The 18,749-nt window shown below is 43.5% G+C and overlaps 1 protein-coding gene across 1 annotated transcript; it reads right to left on the bottom strand.

Annotated features, from left to right (window-relative positions):
- Positions 1-826: 826 nt before the first annotated feature.
- CTSC (cathepsin C) lies at positions 827-18,030 on the bottom strand. The gene is made up of 7 exons (XM_057399030.1): positions 17,820-18,030; positions 16,285-16,430; positions 8,474-8,640; positions 7,912-8,067; positions 5,895-6,010; positions 2,074-2,205; positions 827-1,329 (listed from the first exon to the last, which is right to left on the bottom strand). The coding sequence occupies exons 1-7, from the start codon at positions 17,983-17,985 to the stop codon at positions 827-829; spliced, it is 1,386 nt and encodes a 461-aa protein (XP_057255013.1). The 5' UTR covers positions 17,986-18,030.
- Positions 18,031-18,749: the final 719 nt, after the last annotated feature.

Genomic DNA, 18,749 nt, shown 5'->3' with positions numbered 1-18,749 from the left:
ACAGCAAGGACTACCAGACTCCTGGACAACTTGCTTGATAGTGCCTGCTGTGAGAATCCTGGTCTCCCCTGGATGATTGCTTGTTCCTCTCCCCTCTCATCCTCCTTCCCCACCACTTTAGGTCCTGCTAAAGTAAAATCTTCTTAACAGGAAGTTCAAAACTGAAGACAGGTCACTGAAAGAACCAACTGCTTCCACAAGTACAAGCTCCTCTAGGAGTGGGGTAATTTTTATTGAACTCTGAGATGATCAACTGGAAAGCACAGCAATAAAATCCAGAACTGGAACATTCAGTAACAGCCTGAAATGTAGAATTGATTTTCATTGCCATAAAGGTTTGACATGCAGTTTTTGCAAGACACTTAAAGCTTTAAAATCTCCTTTTAATCAGTGTAATTGCCCATTCCCTCCCCAAAACACAGGTTCTAAATTGCAGTGATTTCCTGATTTTTGAGAAGTAAGGCACTACAATGTCCTTTCAAAGTAGTTAGCGATTACCACAGCAGATGCTTCCCTCTGAGCTCTGAAGTTCAAGACTGACCAAGGAAGAAAACACAACCGGTGACTGAAGATGTATATCCAGTGATGAACTATGACCACTGTTACCAAAACAGTCGCTGCATTCTAGGTGATCTACTGTCAGACTTAAGAGGAAGCCGTCAGTGCACAGAGCAGAGCTTACAGTGTTCATCCTCTCACCTAGGAAAACTGTCTGCTCTAGTCCTGAAAACACCATTAAATCTCCCCTGCTCCAGTAAGGAGCCAGATTTTAACCACAGTTCCTATCAATCAGTATACTCTTACGACTGGGGACAAGGCACTGCATTTATAATTTTGCAATAGGAGTTGCAGCCACTGCAATGCTTTCAATTGCACATTCATCAGTGCCACGGCGGATTCTGAAGTAACCATCTTCTCCCCATGAGGTGCCCCAGCTGTTCTTAACAATCCAGAACTTCTCACCACTTCCTGGCTCTGTACCATAGCCCACCAGCAAGACAGCATGATTGGTCAATTCAAAAGGATTGAAGCGATCCTGAAGCCCAGTGTGATGGTAGATCCCCTCTTTATAAAGCATGAAATCATTATAAACCTCAAAGGCAACAGCCATTGGCCCATGCAGAACAAGCTCAAGTTTCATCAGGGCTTCATTGCATCCTCCATAGAAACCACCAACATAGTGGTACTCAGACGTGTAGTAGTGGTAACAGCTGCGCTTGAAAGTGCAAGGAGAATCTTGGGCCGTGTAAGGGAAGCAGTCCTCTTCCACCACACCAAAGTCTTGGACGTACTTGCCAGCAATGAGGTATGGGAAGCCACCATCGCAACCTAAACAGAAACATATCTGCTTAGTCCCTTGGACAGTTATTTGAGGTGGAAGACTCTCCTACTGGGATTTTCTGGAGTACTTTTAGAAACAGTATTAAACACAAACTGCATTTTTCATTCCATTAATATTCCCTTTAGCTATAGCTAGCTTTCTGAAACACACAAGACAAAATTCACATCAGTGGGACCTATACCAGAAACACTGATGTATGGACCACCTTCTTATACAACTGCTCCTGGCATTCCCCATCAGGAAGAGCACTTAGCTATGTGCAGTAAAACGACCTGTCCTAACACAGGTACTGTCCTTTAGAAAGCTTTAGACATTGCTTTTGCTCATCTCCTCCACCCTATATGCTCCTCCTCCCCCTGAATATGGCTTGGGAGAACATTTAGTTCCACTCTTCCCACGTATGAATTGCAACTTAGCTGTATTTTAATCCTACTCCTTAGATACTTCTCACCTCCCAAGTAGATCTACCTATAATCCAGTAACATTCTCAGCATGAGACCACCTACTCCTGGTACAATCCCATCCCTACAGTAAAGGTGGGCTGACAACTCTGGAATATTTTCTGCATATATTTTCTTTAATATTGTAAACGATTTTAAAATATTTATGAAAAAAAACCCACCAAAACCTAAATCATGGATGATGGGGAAGGCAGAGAAGTTTTTAATACTCAGTCTCCTTCCGCAGCACTCACTACTGAAAGTTGTCTTTGTATACACCAGTGTACTTACCCTGAGAATACTGGCTGCAAGACACAACCTGCTGTGGACTAAAGATCGGTTTCTGAGTGTTGTTTGTGAGGATACGTACTCTTGCTTCCAGCATGCCCATGGAGGAAAATGCGTAACAGCTACCACAGGCACCTGAGGATGAAAAAAACCATGAAGAGCAGTCAGTAACATAAACAAGTCAAGTCACCTGCATTCAGCTACAACTATTGTTAGAGTCCTCTCAAAAGCGTCAAAATGTACCAGACAGTGATTGGACGTTGAACACTGATAGAAAAAAACCCCAAAACTAAAAACAAACACCACCAATCCCCCTCTCAAACCTCAAATACACATTTAGCTTTTAAGCATGCAATTCAAAAGTCTTTTTAGTAACAGCTTCTGAAGGAACACTGAGCTTATTCAAGAATCACTGAACTCCTCTGGACTCGCTCCAACAGCTCCATGCGCTTTTTGTGTTGCTGCCTCCAGAGCTGAATGCAGGACTGTCAGTGGGGTCTTACAAGAGTAAAGTAGAGGGGGAGAATCCCCTCCCTTGACCTGCTGCTCCCACTGCTGGTGATGCAGCCCAGGACATAGCTGGTTTCTGGGCTGCAGGTGCACACTGCTGGGTGATGGGGAGCTTCTTGTCAACCAACACCCCCAAGTCCTTCTCCTCAGGGCTGCTCTCAAATTCAGTCTCTGCCCAGCCTGTAGTTGTGCTTGGGATTGCCCCGACCCAGATACAGACCCTTGCGCTTGGACTTGTTGAACTTCATGAGGTTAGCACTGGCCCACCTCCCAGGCATGTCAAGGTCCCTCTGAATGGCAGCAATAGACAACGTACTGCTCTACAGTGTTTTCCAGTAACATCATTTAAGAGCTATGATATTCCTTCAGAACGAACCAATGGGGACCACATTAGCAGGGCTGAAAAGGCTCATAAACTACTGCCTTAAACTGTAAGCCTTTATGGAGCACATATGCTAAGGCTTTTAGATTATTTCTACATAACAATGCATCTATTACTGCAATTTCCAGTTGAAAAAAATATTCCACTTCTGTAGCTACTCCCAAAATAACCAACTTCTGGAAGTCAAGTGGTACAAACAGCAGCCTTGATACAGAGGATTCATCCAAGGTCCCCTTACCTCCCAAGGATATGTACACTGGCTTTGCAGAAATTTCCCTTCTGTTTCCTGTCAGAGTTAAGTCTCTTAGTACTGGGTCTAGTTTTAGGCCTCTTCACTTCCTAGAAGCTTCCTATAACGTACTATAAACCTTTGGTAGTGGAATGACAAGCATGACAGGGAACAACAATTACTTGGATGAGATCCTATTTTATCTACTGATTGTCACCAAGGTGCCGGATTTCCTTTTGCTTCCTGACAGTAGGAAAGTAAAATATTGCAGAGCTATGAAAATGAGGGAGGCTTGAGGAACAAAACAAAATACTTTCTCCTGAACTGTGTAGGTGTATAAAAGCAGAGCTATTACAAAAGCAAGACTTCATCAAATTGCACCTTCACTCAGTTAGACATGTCTTTGAAGAGAAGGGGCAAAATCAGCCTGAAAATGAATGCTCTTTGCCCAGCAGGGCAAACCGAAGCAGTGAAAGGTGCCTCCCACTCATTGTACAGTCACAGCATCCAAGAAGGGCCACTCTGCAAAACATTTTGTTGCATCTTGTGTGCAAAAATGTAAAAAAATAGTTAACATAATCATTTCAGTCTGTAGTCTGTTGGGGTGGTTGCTACGTTTCTTTCCTGCTACCAAAGCCCTATTTGCAAGGCCTACAGCATCACAACCACACTCTATCAGCAACATCAGCACAGCTGCAAGAGTAGTTGTTTTTCTGAGACCTCCCACAAATTGTCTTCCAGAGACAATTAAAGCTTAAGCCCTATTAGATTCCACTCATTCCACCGCAAAGGGCTGTTAGATTATGAGCAGTAAGAAGGACCACAGCACATCTAGCGAACAATCAGCTGACAAGGCTTTTCTCCTACTTTGATCTGCAGAAAAAGCTTGCAGAAAAGCCAGCAAGAAATTGGAACTGCACTCTGAGGCTAACAATATCTGTAGCTTCCCTTCTTCTCCCACCTGTAAAGTTGATAACAAGTAACAACCAGGCTATCTTCAAAGATGACATATCTTGGCTTGAAGATACAGTTACTGCTCTATAAACAACTTGAGAACTCAATCTTTTACTTTCTTGACTACATGAAATGCTACCAGGGATGTTAACATGCTGGCAGTTAAGTATTACAGTCCAAGACAACTGCAGTTGCATGAAGCCCAGCATGTCTCAAGGTATTCTACACAGAATGCACATTTCCCTTTTAATTCTTGTCCACTTCAGATACTGCATTTGTTTCTTCTCAGGTAAAGAGCATTTGACTCTATGATAACCTGTGAAGTCATGATCTTGAAATTCAAACAATTCTCTCTGCATGTGCCAGAAAATTTGCATCTTACTGCTTGCAGCCTTCTCCCCTATGGTATTTTCTAATTAGCCACCTAATAACCCTAATAATATACAACTAAGTCCTTCTAATACTATCATTTTAATGACGTATTGATATCCAATGCCTCAGAAAAATCATACAAGCTACCATAACCAAGACTTAATTTGTATGTCAGCAGTATTTTGCACAAGGTCATCTGCAGGGCTTTTTCCCCCTTGAAAGCCTGAAAGCTAAAATTCTAATTGAATGGAGAAGAATGCATATTTCACAGACATTTAACATACTCAGCATGGATTCTCAGATTACAGGAAAAGTGTAGGCAGCTTTATTATTGGAAGCAACAGACTACTTCTCATTTAGAGAAATTTTCAAGCAATACAAGAGAGAAAGGGCAAGTTTGGGACAGAGTGTTCACCTGCCTGGAAGGTAAAAGTGCCCTTGGAATATTCAGCTTACACCAGGAGAAAGTACAGAACTTGCACCTGCATAGGTCTGTATCATTCCCTGTTACCATCTTTCAGTGATGCCGTGTGTCAGCTTTAGAGTTAGAACTCAGAGGCCTTCCTAAGATGCTTCTGCTACCAGTATTTGGCAGAACCACCAAGCCATAAATGAGGGACCTGTGATTTAAGTCATCCCTTCCCCTCAAAGTTGCAGCCAAACAGGTACCAACAGATGCAAGTTTATTTGGCAGTGGTGGAGCAGGGAAGGGGCACATTGAGTCCACTCCTGGCCTCCAGTATGTAATCATCTAATTCAGATATCCTACACCACAGTGCTGTAAAAGCAATCCCTATAAACATACATCAGAATGCTACCCTTTTAAGTCTACTTTAAGTTAAATACTTCACTATCACAGGGACAAATATATGCTTTTACAAATATTCTATATTTATCAGTGTCTACACTTTTCATAGTGCATGTGCAAGTAGCCATTCAATTCTTGAAGTTACCGTGGTGATAAGATTTAGAAGCAGTATAAACAATTTCACAGGCTTATTCATGAAAACTGCATCATAATTTGCCATCAGCAGTAATTAAGGAAAGAATTAAGTGTACATCAGTTCTGTCAGCATGCAGAAAACCATGACTGAGACTGCTTGGACAAAACAGCTGTCTTTACGCAGGGCACTGTGGTAATCGCCTTTCACTCCACATCAAGAGACACTGCTGAGTGGATAATCCAGTACCACCACCAATTTTGGCACAGTGTTGTCAGCCAGGATTCCACACAGTTTCCACAGATTATTTGTAGTTAAAGGTGTAATCTGTCAACTGCAAGACACTAGACAAAACCCGCCTGTTAACAGCAAATTACAAAGTACAGCAAAGGATCTGTAGAGCATTTCATTCAGAGTTTTGGTATTTTGTTTTTACCTTGATTCCGAACAGGACTGACATAATTGAAACCATTCACATTTCTCCAGTCCCAGGATTCTGGCAAGCTTGAAACTTTTTTGAGTAACTCGGGTGTTAGAGGTGCAGGCTTTGGTCTAAAGAAAAGAAAATGCTTCTATCACACTCTGGTCAAAGAATCAGTCGAATAACGCTCAGTTGTCATCTTCTGGCTGCTACTAGTTGCACTTCACGCTTAGTGAAGTGCAATTTGAAACAGACTTCATCTGAGTGGGTGTCAATCTCAAGAGATTAGTTTCAGCAGGATGCAAGACCTACTCAAATCCTTCCCTGAGGGAACTACATTATGACTATCCACAAGCCACTGAGGTCAAATGCTTCTGAAGCAATCTGAAGTGCTGAGGTGACTTTCAACAACTATAACAAGACAGCTCTGCAACAGCTATTTTATACCTCTGCCATCACAAGTTATCTGACTTCAGAAGGTACTGTGCCTTGGCAGCATGCACTGACAGCAGCCACAGACTGTTTAATTGCAGACACAGACACATCAACACTTCAATAACTGCAGTCCCACTTACCCTGGAGACTTCCCTGGAGCAAGTTTTTACTGTGACTATTGAAGTACTAATGTTACTCATCCTCACCTACTACTTGCAGCCAAGTGAAGCTTATATACCGGATGCCAAAGAGGGACTGTCCATCAGGGACTGTAGTGATAGGACAAGGGGTAATGGGTTCAAACTTAAACAGGGTAGATTCAGGTTGGATATAAGGAAGAAGTTCTTTACTGTGAGAGTGGTGAGGCGCTGGAACAGGCTGCCCAAGGAGGTCGCAAATGCCCCATCCCTGGCAGTATTCAGTGCCAGGTTGGACAGAGCCTTGAGCAACCTGATCTAGTGGAAGGTGTTCCTGCCCATAGCAAATGGGTTGGAACTAGGTGATCTTAAGGTCCTTTCCAACCCAAACTATTTTATAATTCTATGATATATCAGGAAACCAAGAGCTTTCACATAACCTGATGCTTGTCCCATAAATCATGCCATTCACAAACATCAGACACTGGAGTCCGTTCTGAAAGCATGAGAGGGCCAACAAAATGCTGTCGTGGCACTGCATGGTTCAAAAGATCTTCTGAACAGATTACTGTATTTAAGACCAACTACAAGGTTAATCCTGAGTTTATGATGAAGCCATGATAATCTGCATAATACTCCCAAGCAAATCAGAAGTTTTACTGTATACTAGGACCTTCCACAAAAAATTGCCAGTTTGGACAAAGTAGCATTCCTACCCACAGCAGTATCATGAAGCAACAGTACAAAGAAGGTGGAAGAAGCAACAGTACAAAGAAGGTAAAACAGCTGTAAAGAAGAGATCTTCACATCAAAGAACTCAATTTCTCAAATTAGTGTACAGGATCATGCATCTATCCCCATCACCACCCTCTGCCATGTGATCTGCAAGACCCTGAAGGCACTCTCAGGGCTACTTCATGGTTCTTCATGAGACAGTCTACTCCTGTTAGAAGACCTTGGTAGCAGACATAGCAAATGATCAAAGTAACCAAGGGAATACCTTCAGAAAATCTTGAGTAGCCATGTTTAATAGCAGAATGCTGTTCACTGCTTTTTAACTGCAGTTATGAACTAGCAGAATCAGGAAGACAGTCAACCAGAAACTCCTGACTATGGCAAGCAGCTGATAGGTAGACAGGAGAGTGAGATGACAACTTGAGACTGTCTTCACTTCTTCCATGTACATATGAATTCAGCAGTGGATTACTGGGCAAGATTAAAGGGTAGATGACCCTGTTTGTCTCAACTGCTTGAGAAATCTCAACTGCTTGAGAAACAGGTGCTCAGAATAATCATTCAAATGAAGACATGCTGGCACTCCATGAAAATGAGCTGAAAAGTCTTGAAACTTGACTAAACAGCTGAAATACAAGCCAAAACACAGCTAGGAAAAGCCAGGATAAACTTAAGCAGATTCTCTGCAGCAGCAGGGTTTATGGCAAAACAAAAGACCTTAGTACCTTGGAGCTCTGGAATAGACACCTCCAGCTCTTCTAGTTAGGTCTTCCAGGGAAAAGTGTTCATACTCCTTGTATCTTGCTGCTCTCCAGGACTTCTGCTGAGCATTAATAGCATTTACAAAGTCAAAGTTGTGCACAAAAGGTCTGCTTGAAAGTCTGCAAACAAAAACAAACAAAACAGTAAGAAAAGACTGGGATTGAAAGGTAATTGTGTTCTCTAAACTGAATATGGAGAACTCTTTAAAACTGGAAGAGTACGTACTGGTAAAACATGCAATTGTTTGATCAAGGATATTTCAGACAGACTAACTAGAATGGTACAATCATCATCTTAAGACATACCAGATTTTTAATTGGGCTTTGCCACAGACTGAAGGTAAAACTGAGTGATGTGATGGGCATACCCTCCTCTATTTTTGTGCATTCAGGTTTATTCCCAGCACTATCACTGGCATTAACTTTGCCCTCAGTAACAGAATCGGTCCATATGGTTTTAGCTGAAACCTGAAGCACACACAGTTACCAAGCATTTTATTCCAAAGGTCACTTATCTCTTGCTTACCTTCTCCTGGGTTTCTGGAGAGGTAGCTCGTTTATGTGAACATCTGAGGGAGATGAAGAAATCTTCTGTCCAGTGAAACAAGCCCAGTTGTGGCCAAGTACATCATGTACCCATCCTGGCAGAGTCTCATTGCAGTAGCTGGTTACATTCTGTCCTTCCTTTTTGTACTGCAACGAGAAGAGGTTATGTTTGTGTCCAGTAGATGAATTTGCTGGAATTACAGCAGTAATGACCAGTCACTGAGCTGCGTCTTGCCTGTGTTTCAGAGCAAGTGGCCAAATACCTCTAAAGAGGTTGAGCAGATGAAAGAAACTGATCTTTATCAAACAGGTTCTGACTTGCACTTTTTGCAATAAGCACACATTAGTATCAATATTAACTGAATAACTGTGCTGTTTTGCCTAGAAAGTAACTGAACCCAAATGTAGAAGACAGATTTGTGACTTATCATCATGGAAAAAAGACAAGGAATTATCTGCTAGATAGCAATTTATAACAACTTGCATTTTTTTTTTTCCTCCAAGAGATCTTTCTTTCTTTTTCTAGAGTTTAAATTTACTGCCTTTTGTTTTTTTTTTTAAGATACAGACAGATAGAGAAGAGATTCAGAGCAGCCCTGCAGAGAAGGACTTGAGGTGTTGGTTGATGAGAAAATGAACATGAGCCAGCAATGTGCGCTCACAGCCCAGAAAGCCAACCATATCCTGGGCTGCAACAAAAGGAGGGTGACCAGCAGGTCAAAGGAGGTGATCCTGCCCCTCTGCTCTGCTCTCGTGAGACCTCACTTGAGTATTGTGTGCAGTTCTGGTGTCCTCAACATAAAAAGGACATGGAACTGTTGGAACAAGTCCAGAGAAGGGCCACGAGGATGATCAGGGGACTGGAGCACCTCCTGTATGAAGACAGGCTGAGGAAGTTGGGGCTGTCCAGCCTGGAGAAGAGAAGGCTGCGTGGAGACCTCATAGCAGCCTTCCAGTATGTGAAGGGGGGCTATAGGGATGCTGGGGAGGGACTATTCATTAGGGACTGTAGTGACAGGACAAGGAGTAACGGGTTAAAACTTAAACAGGGGAAGTTTAGATTGGATATAAGGAGGAAATTCTTTAAGGGTGGTGAGGCACTGGAATGGAAGTTGTGAATGCTCCACCCCTCGCGTGTTCAAGGCCAGGCTGGACAAAGCCTTGGGTGACACAGTTTAGTGGGAAGTGTGTCTCCCCAGGACAGGGGCGTTGGAACTAGATGATCTTAAGGTCCTTTCCAACCCTTACTATTCTATGATTCTATAACCTGAACAGTATCCACACCATTTGGGCAACTTTCAAAAAAGTGAATTTAGCAAGTTCCTTACACTGTTCTTTCAGTTCAAATATATCAGCAAAATTAGGAAGGAGGTGAGGGGGCAGTCAGTGGCAACGCTTCAAGATAAACGAGATAAAGAGATAGTCTGTGTAGAAACACAAAATTAAACAGCCTACCTTTTTGTAGGCTGGCAGACTGTAAACTGCTACTGAACCGGCTTTAAAAAGGGGACATGTGAGACTTTAAGACCATAGCCTACCAACTGGATAAAGGGAATTTGAACTCCAAAAGCCATTTTCCACTAGGAAATGAAAATACGCCCATAAGGTCGCAATTTGCTTCTCCCTCCTCCCTGGTCCAGCTGATGGACAACTGCTGCAGGCATTTCCTCTGCTGACTTAAGAAGATGGGTTTAATTTTTAACTTAATAAAAGACCACTGCAGCCATGTCCCATGCGATAATTTCATCAGCCAATGATCTCATCTGCAGCATTAAGTAAACTCCATCCAGTGATCTGACCAATCTGGAACAGCTCCTGTAGAAAGGCACCCAAACTGTATTCACAGTTCAAATTCTGAGGTTTGAAAACAGTAAGCTTTAATGCTATTTCAAATGCATATTCTTCAAGTCTGACAACTCATGTGACTTCACCTAATACCAGAATTTAGCCAAGCAACAACAGTATTAACCTTAAAAGCCTTCATGTACCTAAATTTCAAGGCTTGCTTTTAGATACCTTAAGTAAGCTTTTTAGTCAAGTTTTTCCTGTGTTAGTCATCATGACACAATCAAATTACATGTTCAATTCTAGTCCTGGTAAAAAAAATTAATTGTTTAATGCTGTCTTTAAAATTTTACAGAACCCTGAGAGGAAAGCAAGTATAAAAGCAAGTATGAAGACTTTATTGGACACAACATTTTAACAGGGATTCGGCAGTACTACACAACATAGGCTGCCATCCTCTTTTACATCTGTTGTTCTCAATTTAAGCCATGTTCAGGCAATAATCCAACTTGAGTTCCAGGAGGCAGGACTAACCCATACATTAAGCCTGGTGGAAAGACAGCTCATCTGCCATCAAATTTACAAATGTGCCTGTGCATTTTCATATGGGATGGACATTCTTAATTAGGACAGAACTGCAGACTTGCAGATGCCCTACTGCACAAAATACAGATGATGGTATTACCAGAACAAACAACTGCATCTTGCTACCCAACATAAAATGCAGACAAATACCAACTACAAATACACTTTCTTTCCTCTAGGGAACATTCTGCAGTTCAGACATTTAGGCTTTCAGATCTACACTTCAGGGATGCAGCAGCTGCATATGGCCACTTAACCAAATTCAACTAAGATACTGGTTATGTCAGAACAACAGTCCTTGTTTTTAACCAAATTTGGCAAGTTGGGGAAGAGAGGAAAAAAGGTGACAAAGATGTCACCAAGTCACTCTGGAAAAGATTAGTAACTTGGGGAGTAGAATATTCTATAATCTCTTTCTTTTTGCTGAAGTAATGCTAATATTTTATGACAGACTTCTTTTCTTTACAGGAGGACTTCTCAAAAGTTAGAAATACTACCACTTAGATTAATGGACAATGAGAATCTTACAAGACCATCTCCCTTGGACTTCTCAAAAGTCAGAAATACTACCACTTAGATTGATGGACAAACAGTGAGAGTCTTACAAGACTGTCTCCCTTAAAAGTGGTAGTCTTAACATTAAATACCAGAAAGATACCAAGTAATTGAAACAAGTTAGCCTAAACTTTCCTTTCAGCCTGGCTCTAGCTTTGCTGTTGCTATTTCTTTTACATCCCTTGGGGGGACACCACCACCACCATCCCACCCCCCACCAATCTTTAAAGCTTGATATCTTGCACAGCCCTAGAGAATCCTTCTATCATCCAGAAGAAGCACATGCTCAAGATTCTGCCAAGAGTCAGTACACTAACTTCATATCAAGTTCAGTATAGGGATGTTTCAGCACACATTAAATAAGAAACAAGAGCATTCCCATAAAACAAACAAGTTATCTTGTGCCGCAAACAAACACCAGGCAGAGTAACTACAACTTGTGAGAAGCACAAAGCAAGAACACAGTAGGATGCCACATTTAACTTGGCAAGCCTCGAGGGACAAGCGCAACAGTTAAAACAGTTACAGCATCTTTACTTAAGCTATTATAGCAAACTGAGGAAAACATACATCGATAAGCTCACCCAATTCACTCCCTTGGTGTGGAAAGTCATTTCCCCACCATTCCCAAATGAAACAATAACTTGTAAAGGCAGTGCGGCCCTAAAGAAATTTTAGTAGGTGTCTGTTTAATAAGCCAGAGGAACAAAGGGCTATTAAAAACCCACCAAAATATGCATCACCATCTCTGTGCTTATAGCCAACACAGCTCTAATAAAGCCACCATTTAGCCAAGCCATTCTTGTTAGTAATCAATAGCTTCATTCTTTAATATTAAGCAAAAATACACGGGAGGTTCAATTAGCATGAGTTGCACTTCTGTGCTTGGAACACATGATGTACTGTATTTGCTTGAATACTGCTGTTCATTTTGCCTAGCAACTCCATCCTCTCTGTTGAACGGCAGAATATGAGGAAGGAGTTAAAGCACCACCGCAGGTAAATCAGGATGCTTTATCTGCCCTGTCACCCTTAAAATTTAAGAGTGGTCTTTAAGCAATTCATACTTTCCTGACAAGCCCAAACCCACAGCCATGGAAGATGAGGTACATGGCTTTCTGTATTATGGCTGCACCACCATCACAAACTGCTCCATGAACCAAAATGTTACTCCACAATCAAGCAGTAACTCCAGAACAGTGTTCACATTGTAAGGTTATTTTAGAGTGAAACTAAGTTGTTTTACCAAATAGTAAAACAATAACAAATTACTCCCTATTAAACATACCAGTTCTACACCTTCTTGCTGTAAAGCAAGAGACTGCCAGCAAAGATAATTCTTCCTTTCCATGAATTCCAAAAAGACTTTGTCTAATGACTTTCTACATTCTGAACAGCCATCAAGGCTAAGAAATAGTCTAAAATTGCTTTTATGCTTTCCTCTTGCTGCATTTCAAGAGAGGAAGGCCCCTGCCAATTAGTATTCTATTCTATTCCAAGGACTTCTTGATTACAACCAGTGCTAAGCAATACCTACCCTATTTTACTCCAAGGGCTTCTTAATTATGACCACCAATAAGCAAATGAAGTCTGCTGCGCTTATTTTCTTTCAGGTAAAATGGTAGGAGCATTTTAAACAACAGGCAAACACTCTCCAAAAACTTCTGAAGCATGTATTGTTCTGAATATGTTACTTGTCCCCTACAAAATTTACAGTAAAACATGATGGGATAGGTCCTAAGAGAGCACTAACTCCATCTGGTATAAGAAAATGCATTTTTAGCTAGATCTTTTGTATTTCTATTTCATATGTAATGCAATATTTACTGGATTGAAAGTAAACAGATATACATCTAAATATGTCATAGGGTCAAGCAGTTCACTAGGAACCATTTTTTTGCCCCAGGTCCCCACTAGCAATTGTGAAATAAGTTTTGCCGAATATCGGTAAGGCAAGTTCTTGCCTAACAAAGTCAACCGGTCCACTTGCTGTCAGCAGCAGAAGATACATTTATTAAATGCTGTGGTATTTCCTCATGCTTCTTGGATATTATACTTGCATCTTGGTATTTTGTTGTTTCCTTTATCGCAGCAAAATTATAGAGAGGCTAACTGAATGGGGCTCTAATCCTCTCTATGATATCTAAGGAAAGGCAGCTTTAATTTAAGCGTGTCTTGCTAATGGATTCCCTACTAGTGACCAACGAGCCAAACAAGTTCGCTATTTCTCAATACCAAAAGTGACTGCAAAACTACTCATTGATTTGTCTACAAAAGCTAAGACACAGTCATGACCATGAAATGCAATTAATTGGGCATTGCTGCTTCTCAGGTGGATACACATTTATTGTTTTGAGCAGCAAGTTGGATCAGATGATATCCAGAAGTTCCTTCCAGCCTAAATTATAACCAAAACTTTATAGAATATTATTTAAGAGTACTCTTGCAAATCAATGCATATACATTTTCATAAACACAGACTAATATACCAGATCAGCGATTATTAGTCACTTGACATAGTGCTCATCTTCCAGGAATGTATTTCACATGGTACTGATAGCAGGAGCAAAGCCTTCAGTGACTCTCAACTGTCTTAAAGTTGGTGCCCTACAGATCCATTTACACTCCAGAGCAGGCCACTTACTGTTTCTGATTAAATTCTTCACATTTAAGAATTAGTTTGACAATCAACACTTATCTCAAGTGCTTACCATGGCAAATCTGGATTCAGTGCAAAATACCAATCTAAGGATTCCTAGTCCGCTAGCTCAACTACATTCTCCTCAGATGAGTGCACAAAGGCCAGCAATGATTGCTGAATTCCACCTGCCAGAGAAGACACCTCAAGCCTGAGCTCATGCACCACTGTCCTCAGGGAGCCAGGAATTCCTACCACTTCTGATGCAGGCCCTCCCACTGCAGGGAAGCTCTCAGAGGTGTCCCTGCCTGGGAAGCTTCAGAGTAATTCCGTCTGGAGTACCCTTCAATGCTGTAGCTTTTGCTGTATCACCTGCCAAATTTATGAGGTGCACATGACAGCAATTTAGCATCACTACCTTATACAGATGAGAAAATGTCTATTGGGTATTTCTCCATCACATTTTGCTCTTGCTCAAGTATAAGACACAGGATTTTACACCAAAGCTTCGTATTTTAACAAGTTTTAGTTGTGAATGCTGTAGTTTTGTCAGATAGGTAATTCTGTTTATAGCAGATCGTATAATGCCACATTTGGGTTTATTCTTAAAACAGTACTGATGACACAGGGATGTTTTAGCTATTGCTGAGCAGAGCTTACAGAGAGTCAAGGCTTTTTCTGCTCCTCATACCACCCCACCAGCAAGTGGGCTGGGAGAGCAGAAGGAGCTGGGAGGGGTCCCAGCTGACCACAGGGATATTCCACATCATATGATGTAAGCTCAGCAATAAAAGCTGAGGGAAGGAGAAAGTGGGGACAGTCAAAATTATGACATCTGTCTTCCTAAGTAAGAGCTATGCATAATGAAGCCCTGATTTCCTGGAGATGACTGAACATCTGCCTGCTGGTGGTAAGTAGTGAATGAATTCCTTATTTTGCTTTGCCTGCATGTGCAGCTTTTGCTTTACCTATTAAAGTACTTTTATCTCAACCCTGAAGTTTTCATACTTCTACACTTCCCCATCCCACTGTGAAGGGAATAAGTGAGTGGCTGCGTGGCACTTAGTTGCCTACTGGGATTGACCCAGAACAAACAGCATGTAAACAATTCCACCATTAGTCCTGTAAAACAACCTACACAGTCCTTTCCCTTAACTTAAGTGAGCTCAAATCAGTATGAACTAAGTTGCAATTAAACTGGAGCCTCATACATCATTTTTATTCAGTAAGGATTACAGTTCTGGAAGAGTGATCACTCACTTTTGTTAACATCTGAAAACACTGACTTGAAAATACCTGCTGTGAAATAAACCATTTACAGTGGCTCCCAGGAAGACAATTTAAAGCAAAAGTCATTTCTTTACCCTACTTACTACTAGCCAATGTTCAGGGATTTCATGCTTGGGCAAGGCCTGGGTGATTAGTAGCAGCTCATCTGAAGCCAGACACAAGATAGTACGTCCTGAAACAACATGTTCACTGCTTCTGCCTAGGACTGCACTCACCAACTGAGCAGTCTTGCTCCACAAAATGTCTGTCTCTCAGGTAGCAAAGTCATCCTGCAGAGATTGCTTCAAGCCACCCATCACAGCAGCACCAGAGCACTCCTCAGCAAGTGGGTTTTCCCCTGCCTATCACTTGCCTGTCAGCACTGTTTTCAGCTTGACCTGAAGTCATTAACAGGGACTGGAGATAACAGCATTGCTTCAAAAGAACAAGGAGCAGAAAGGCAGCAGAAGGGTTCCTTAGATATTAAAGTAGCATTCTGGAATAAAATTTAAAGATATTAGAAATCCTCCAGCAAGGAGAGCAGATGGCCTTTCTAAAGTTTCCATGCATCTGAGAACACCTTTAAGGAAGGAGAAAAGCAGTGATGTTTGCTATTTCACTTGGCTCTGCAGTGTCAGGAAGAAAACTGATTTAAAAAAAAAAACAAGTCCAGGCTACCAAGAGAGTTAGTTTCATGAAGGCCTTCAATTGCTTTAAGCATGCCCAGAAGGGAACGCATCAGCATCTGTAACAGTTTTCAGACAATACCTCTCCCCTCCCTCTGCTCCCTACACTGCCACTGATGAAAGTCCTTTATCTGGTAATCCAGGCAAACCTTAGAGCCAAAGACAACCAAGCATCCCAACTGCCCCATGGTGGCACTCAGGGACTAAGGCGAAGCCTAACTACAGACCATTTTAGCAACAGTCAGTGATGCAGAACACTACAGGTTAACTCACCTTAAAAAATGCAAACCACTTGTAGTCATTTAACACCATTTCAAAGCCTTGATTGTAAATCAGAGTGAAGAAACCATAGTTGCCCAGACTATCCTGAGCCACATCTAACTTCTGAAAGTTCACAAGCACCTTTCTTTCCACAGGCCCTGCAAGAAATACAAGCATTACTGCATGATTACTGCATGGAAGAGACAAAAATTAAAAATCACTACATCGCAGCATTTACTTTATTCCAAGACAGATGTTAAAACACACTTGTAGAACAGTCTTCTGCAAAAAAGACATCAGGAAAACACACTTCAGGGACTTCATGTATCTGCCAATGGGTATATATACTCATTTTTGCCACTGCTAGACAGTATTTGTACATTTAATTATCAGCACTGAACAACTGTTACTGGGAAACATCAGCTTATTCAAACATAACTTGCTATACAGCTACACACGACTCATACTCTGTGTCACTCATACACTGCGTCTCCTCCTAAACATCTGGGATGAAGTATCAACCACCCCATTCTCTTTCACACCAGTGACCTCCACTGCTCTCACTGAACCTGCCCCATCTGATCAAAGAGCAGATGATGCAGAAAAATCATAAAATCAACCAGGTTGGAAAAGGCAACTTTAGGATGATCAAGTCCAACCATTACCCCAGCACTGCCTAGGCCACCACTAACCCATGGCACTGAGGGCCACATCTAAGCGGTTTTTGAACACTTCTAGGGACAGTGACTCCACCACTGCTCCGAGTAGCCTGTTCCAACGCCTGAGCACCCTGTGAAGAAATCTTCCCTAATACCCACCCTAAACCTCCCCTGGCTTCAGCTTGAGGCCGTTTCCTCTTGGCCTACCCCTCATTACTTGGGAGCAGAGACCGACCCCACCTCACTACAACCTCCTGTCAGGTAGTTACAGAAAGCGATCAGGTCTCCCCTGAGCCTTCTCTTCTCCAGACTAAAGCCCCCAGGTCCCTCAGCCATTCCTCATGAGTTTTGTCCTCCCAAATAAAAAGTATCTATTATTTTTTAAGTAACACCGACACACAAAGATTAAGTAGCAATTCCCCACCGCTATTATCCCCTCAAAAGAAGTGGTATTTCTATTTCCAAGCTCCCACAAGCTCTCACAGCCGGCCCTGGCCAGATGTCATGAACAACCTCACTGCCCCTGGAACAGCCGCTTCCAGGAAGGGCTGCGGGTGCCTGTGGGCTGCGAGGAAGAAGTGAACGTGAGGTGCTCATGAAGAGGCCTCAAACCAAACAAAACCCCCAAAACTGAAGCGGGAAAGTAACAGCGCTGCCCGCTGCGGTCACCCAGAGCCGGGGACCCCTCCACGGACACCAGCACTACCGCGGGGTGCGCGGGGCCGCTACGGCCGAGACACGAACCCGCTTCTCCGCTGCCCGTTTCGGTTCTAAGGCCGCACCCCCGCATTGGGGCACACACCCCCCACCACCCCCTGAGGCCGTGCCAACCCCGGCACCCCGCGGGCCATGCGGAAGGGGAACGGGGCACGGCCGCCGCGGTCTCACCCGCCTGCGAGCAGTTGCCGTGGCGGCCGCCGCCCCGCCACACACGCAGCTCCCAGGCGCCCAGCAGGTCGGCGAAGGAGCAGTTGGCCGGCGTGTCGGCCCGCAGCGCCGCGGGCAGCACCGCCAGCAGCACCAGCCCCGAGGCCCATAGCGCCCGCCCCACCATGGCGCTACTCCCACCGCCCTCCGCCGCCGAAACGGGCCCAGCCGCCGCGGCCACGCCGCCAAGCCCGGTCCTGCCGTCCTGGGGCGGGCCCGGGCCCAGGGGCGGGGAGGCGACGGGGCGGGGCCGGGCCGGGCCTCCACGCTGCCACTGCGGAGGGCCTGGGTTGGGCGGAAGGTTGAGGGGGATGGAGGGAAGGCCGAGGGGTGTGAGTGTCCTTGTGTCCCGGCTGCGGCAGTGGAGGGTGGTGTGTCCTCTGAGGGCCATGGCAAGGTGATGGGCCCTCACCCACCTCGCAAGGATATCACCGAATGATTTGGGTTGGAAGGGACCTTAAAGCTCATCCAGTTCCACCCCGCTGCCACTGGCAGGGACACCTTCCACTAGAGCAGCTTGCTCCAAGCCCCTGTGTCCAACCTGGCCTTGAACACTGCCAGGGATGGGGCAGCCACAGCGTCTGTGGGCACCCTGTGCCAGCGCCTCAGCACCCTCACAGGGAAGAACTTTAATCTAAATCTTCAGTTTAGAATAGACATTCTTTCAGTTTAAAGCCATCCCCACTTGTCCTGTCACTACCTGCCCTTGAAAAAGCCCCTCTCCAGATTTCTTGTAGCCTTTTTAGGCACTGGAGCTGCTCTAAGGTCTCCCCAGACCCTTCTCCAGGCTGAACAAGCCCAGCTCTCTCAGCCTGTCTTCATAGGAGGGATGCACCAGCCCTCTGATCATTATGTCTTCCTCCCTAAAGGGTGTCCTCCCCAGAGAATGTC

The sequence above is a fragment of the Pezoporus wallicus genome, unplaced genomic scaffold (genome assembly GCF_028554395.1).
Source record: "Pezoporus wallicus isolate ANWC-B61680 ecotype Strahan unplaced genomic scaffold, APGP_CSIRO_Pwel_v1 contig_3876, whole genome shotgun sequence".
NCBI lineage: Eukaryota > Metazoa > Chordata > Aves > Psittaciformes > Psittacidae > Pezoporus > Pezoporus wallicus.
This window is presented reverse-complemented; position numbering and strand designations above follow the sequence as displayed.

Bases quoted from the DNA above. Each gene is read 5' to 3' on its own strand.
- CTSC (XM_057399030.1), bottom strand. From the start codon at position 17,985: ATGGTGGGGCGGGCGCTATGGGCCTCGGGGCTGGTGCTGCTGGCGGTG. The intron at 8,641-16,284 runs GTGAGTTAACCT...TTCTCGTTGCAG, and splicing joins AGTGGTTTGCATTTTTTAAG to TACAAAAAGGAAGGACAGAA. The intron at 1,330-2,073 runs GTAAGTACACTG...GTTTCTGTTTAG, and splicing joins TTGCAGCCAGTATTCTCAGG to GTTGCGATGGTGGCTTCCCA.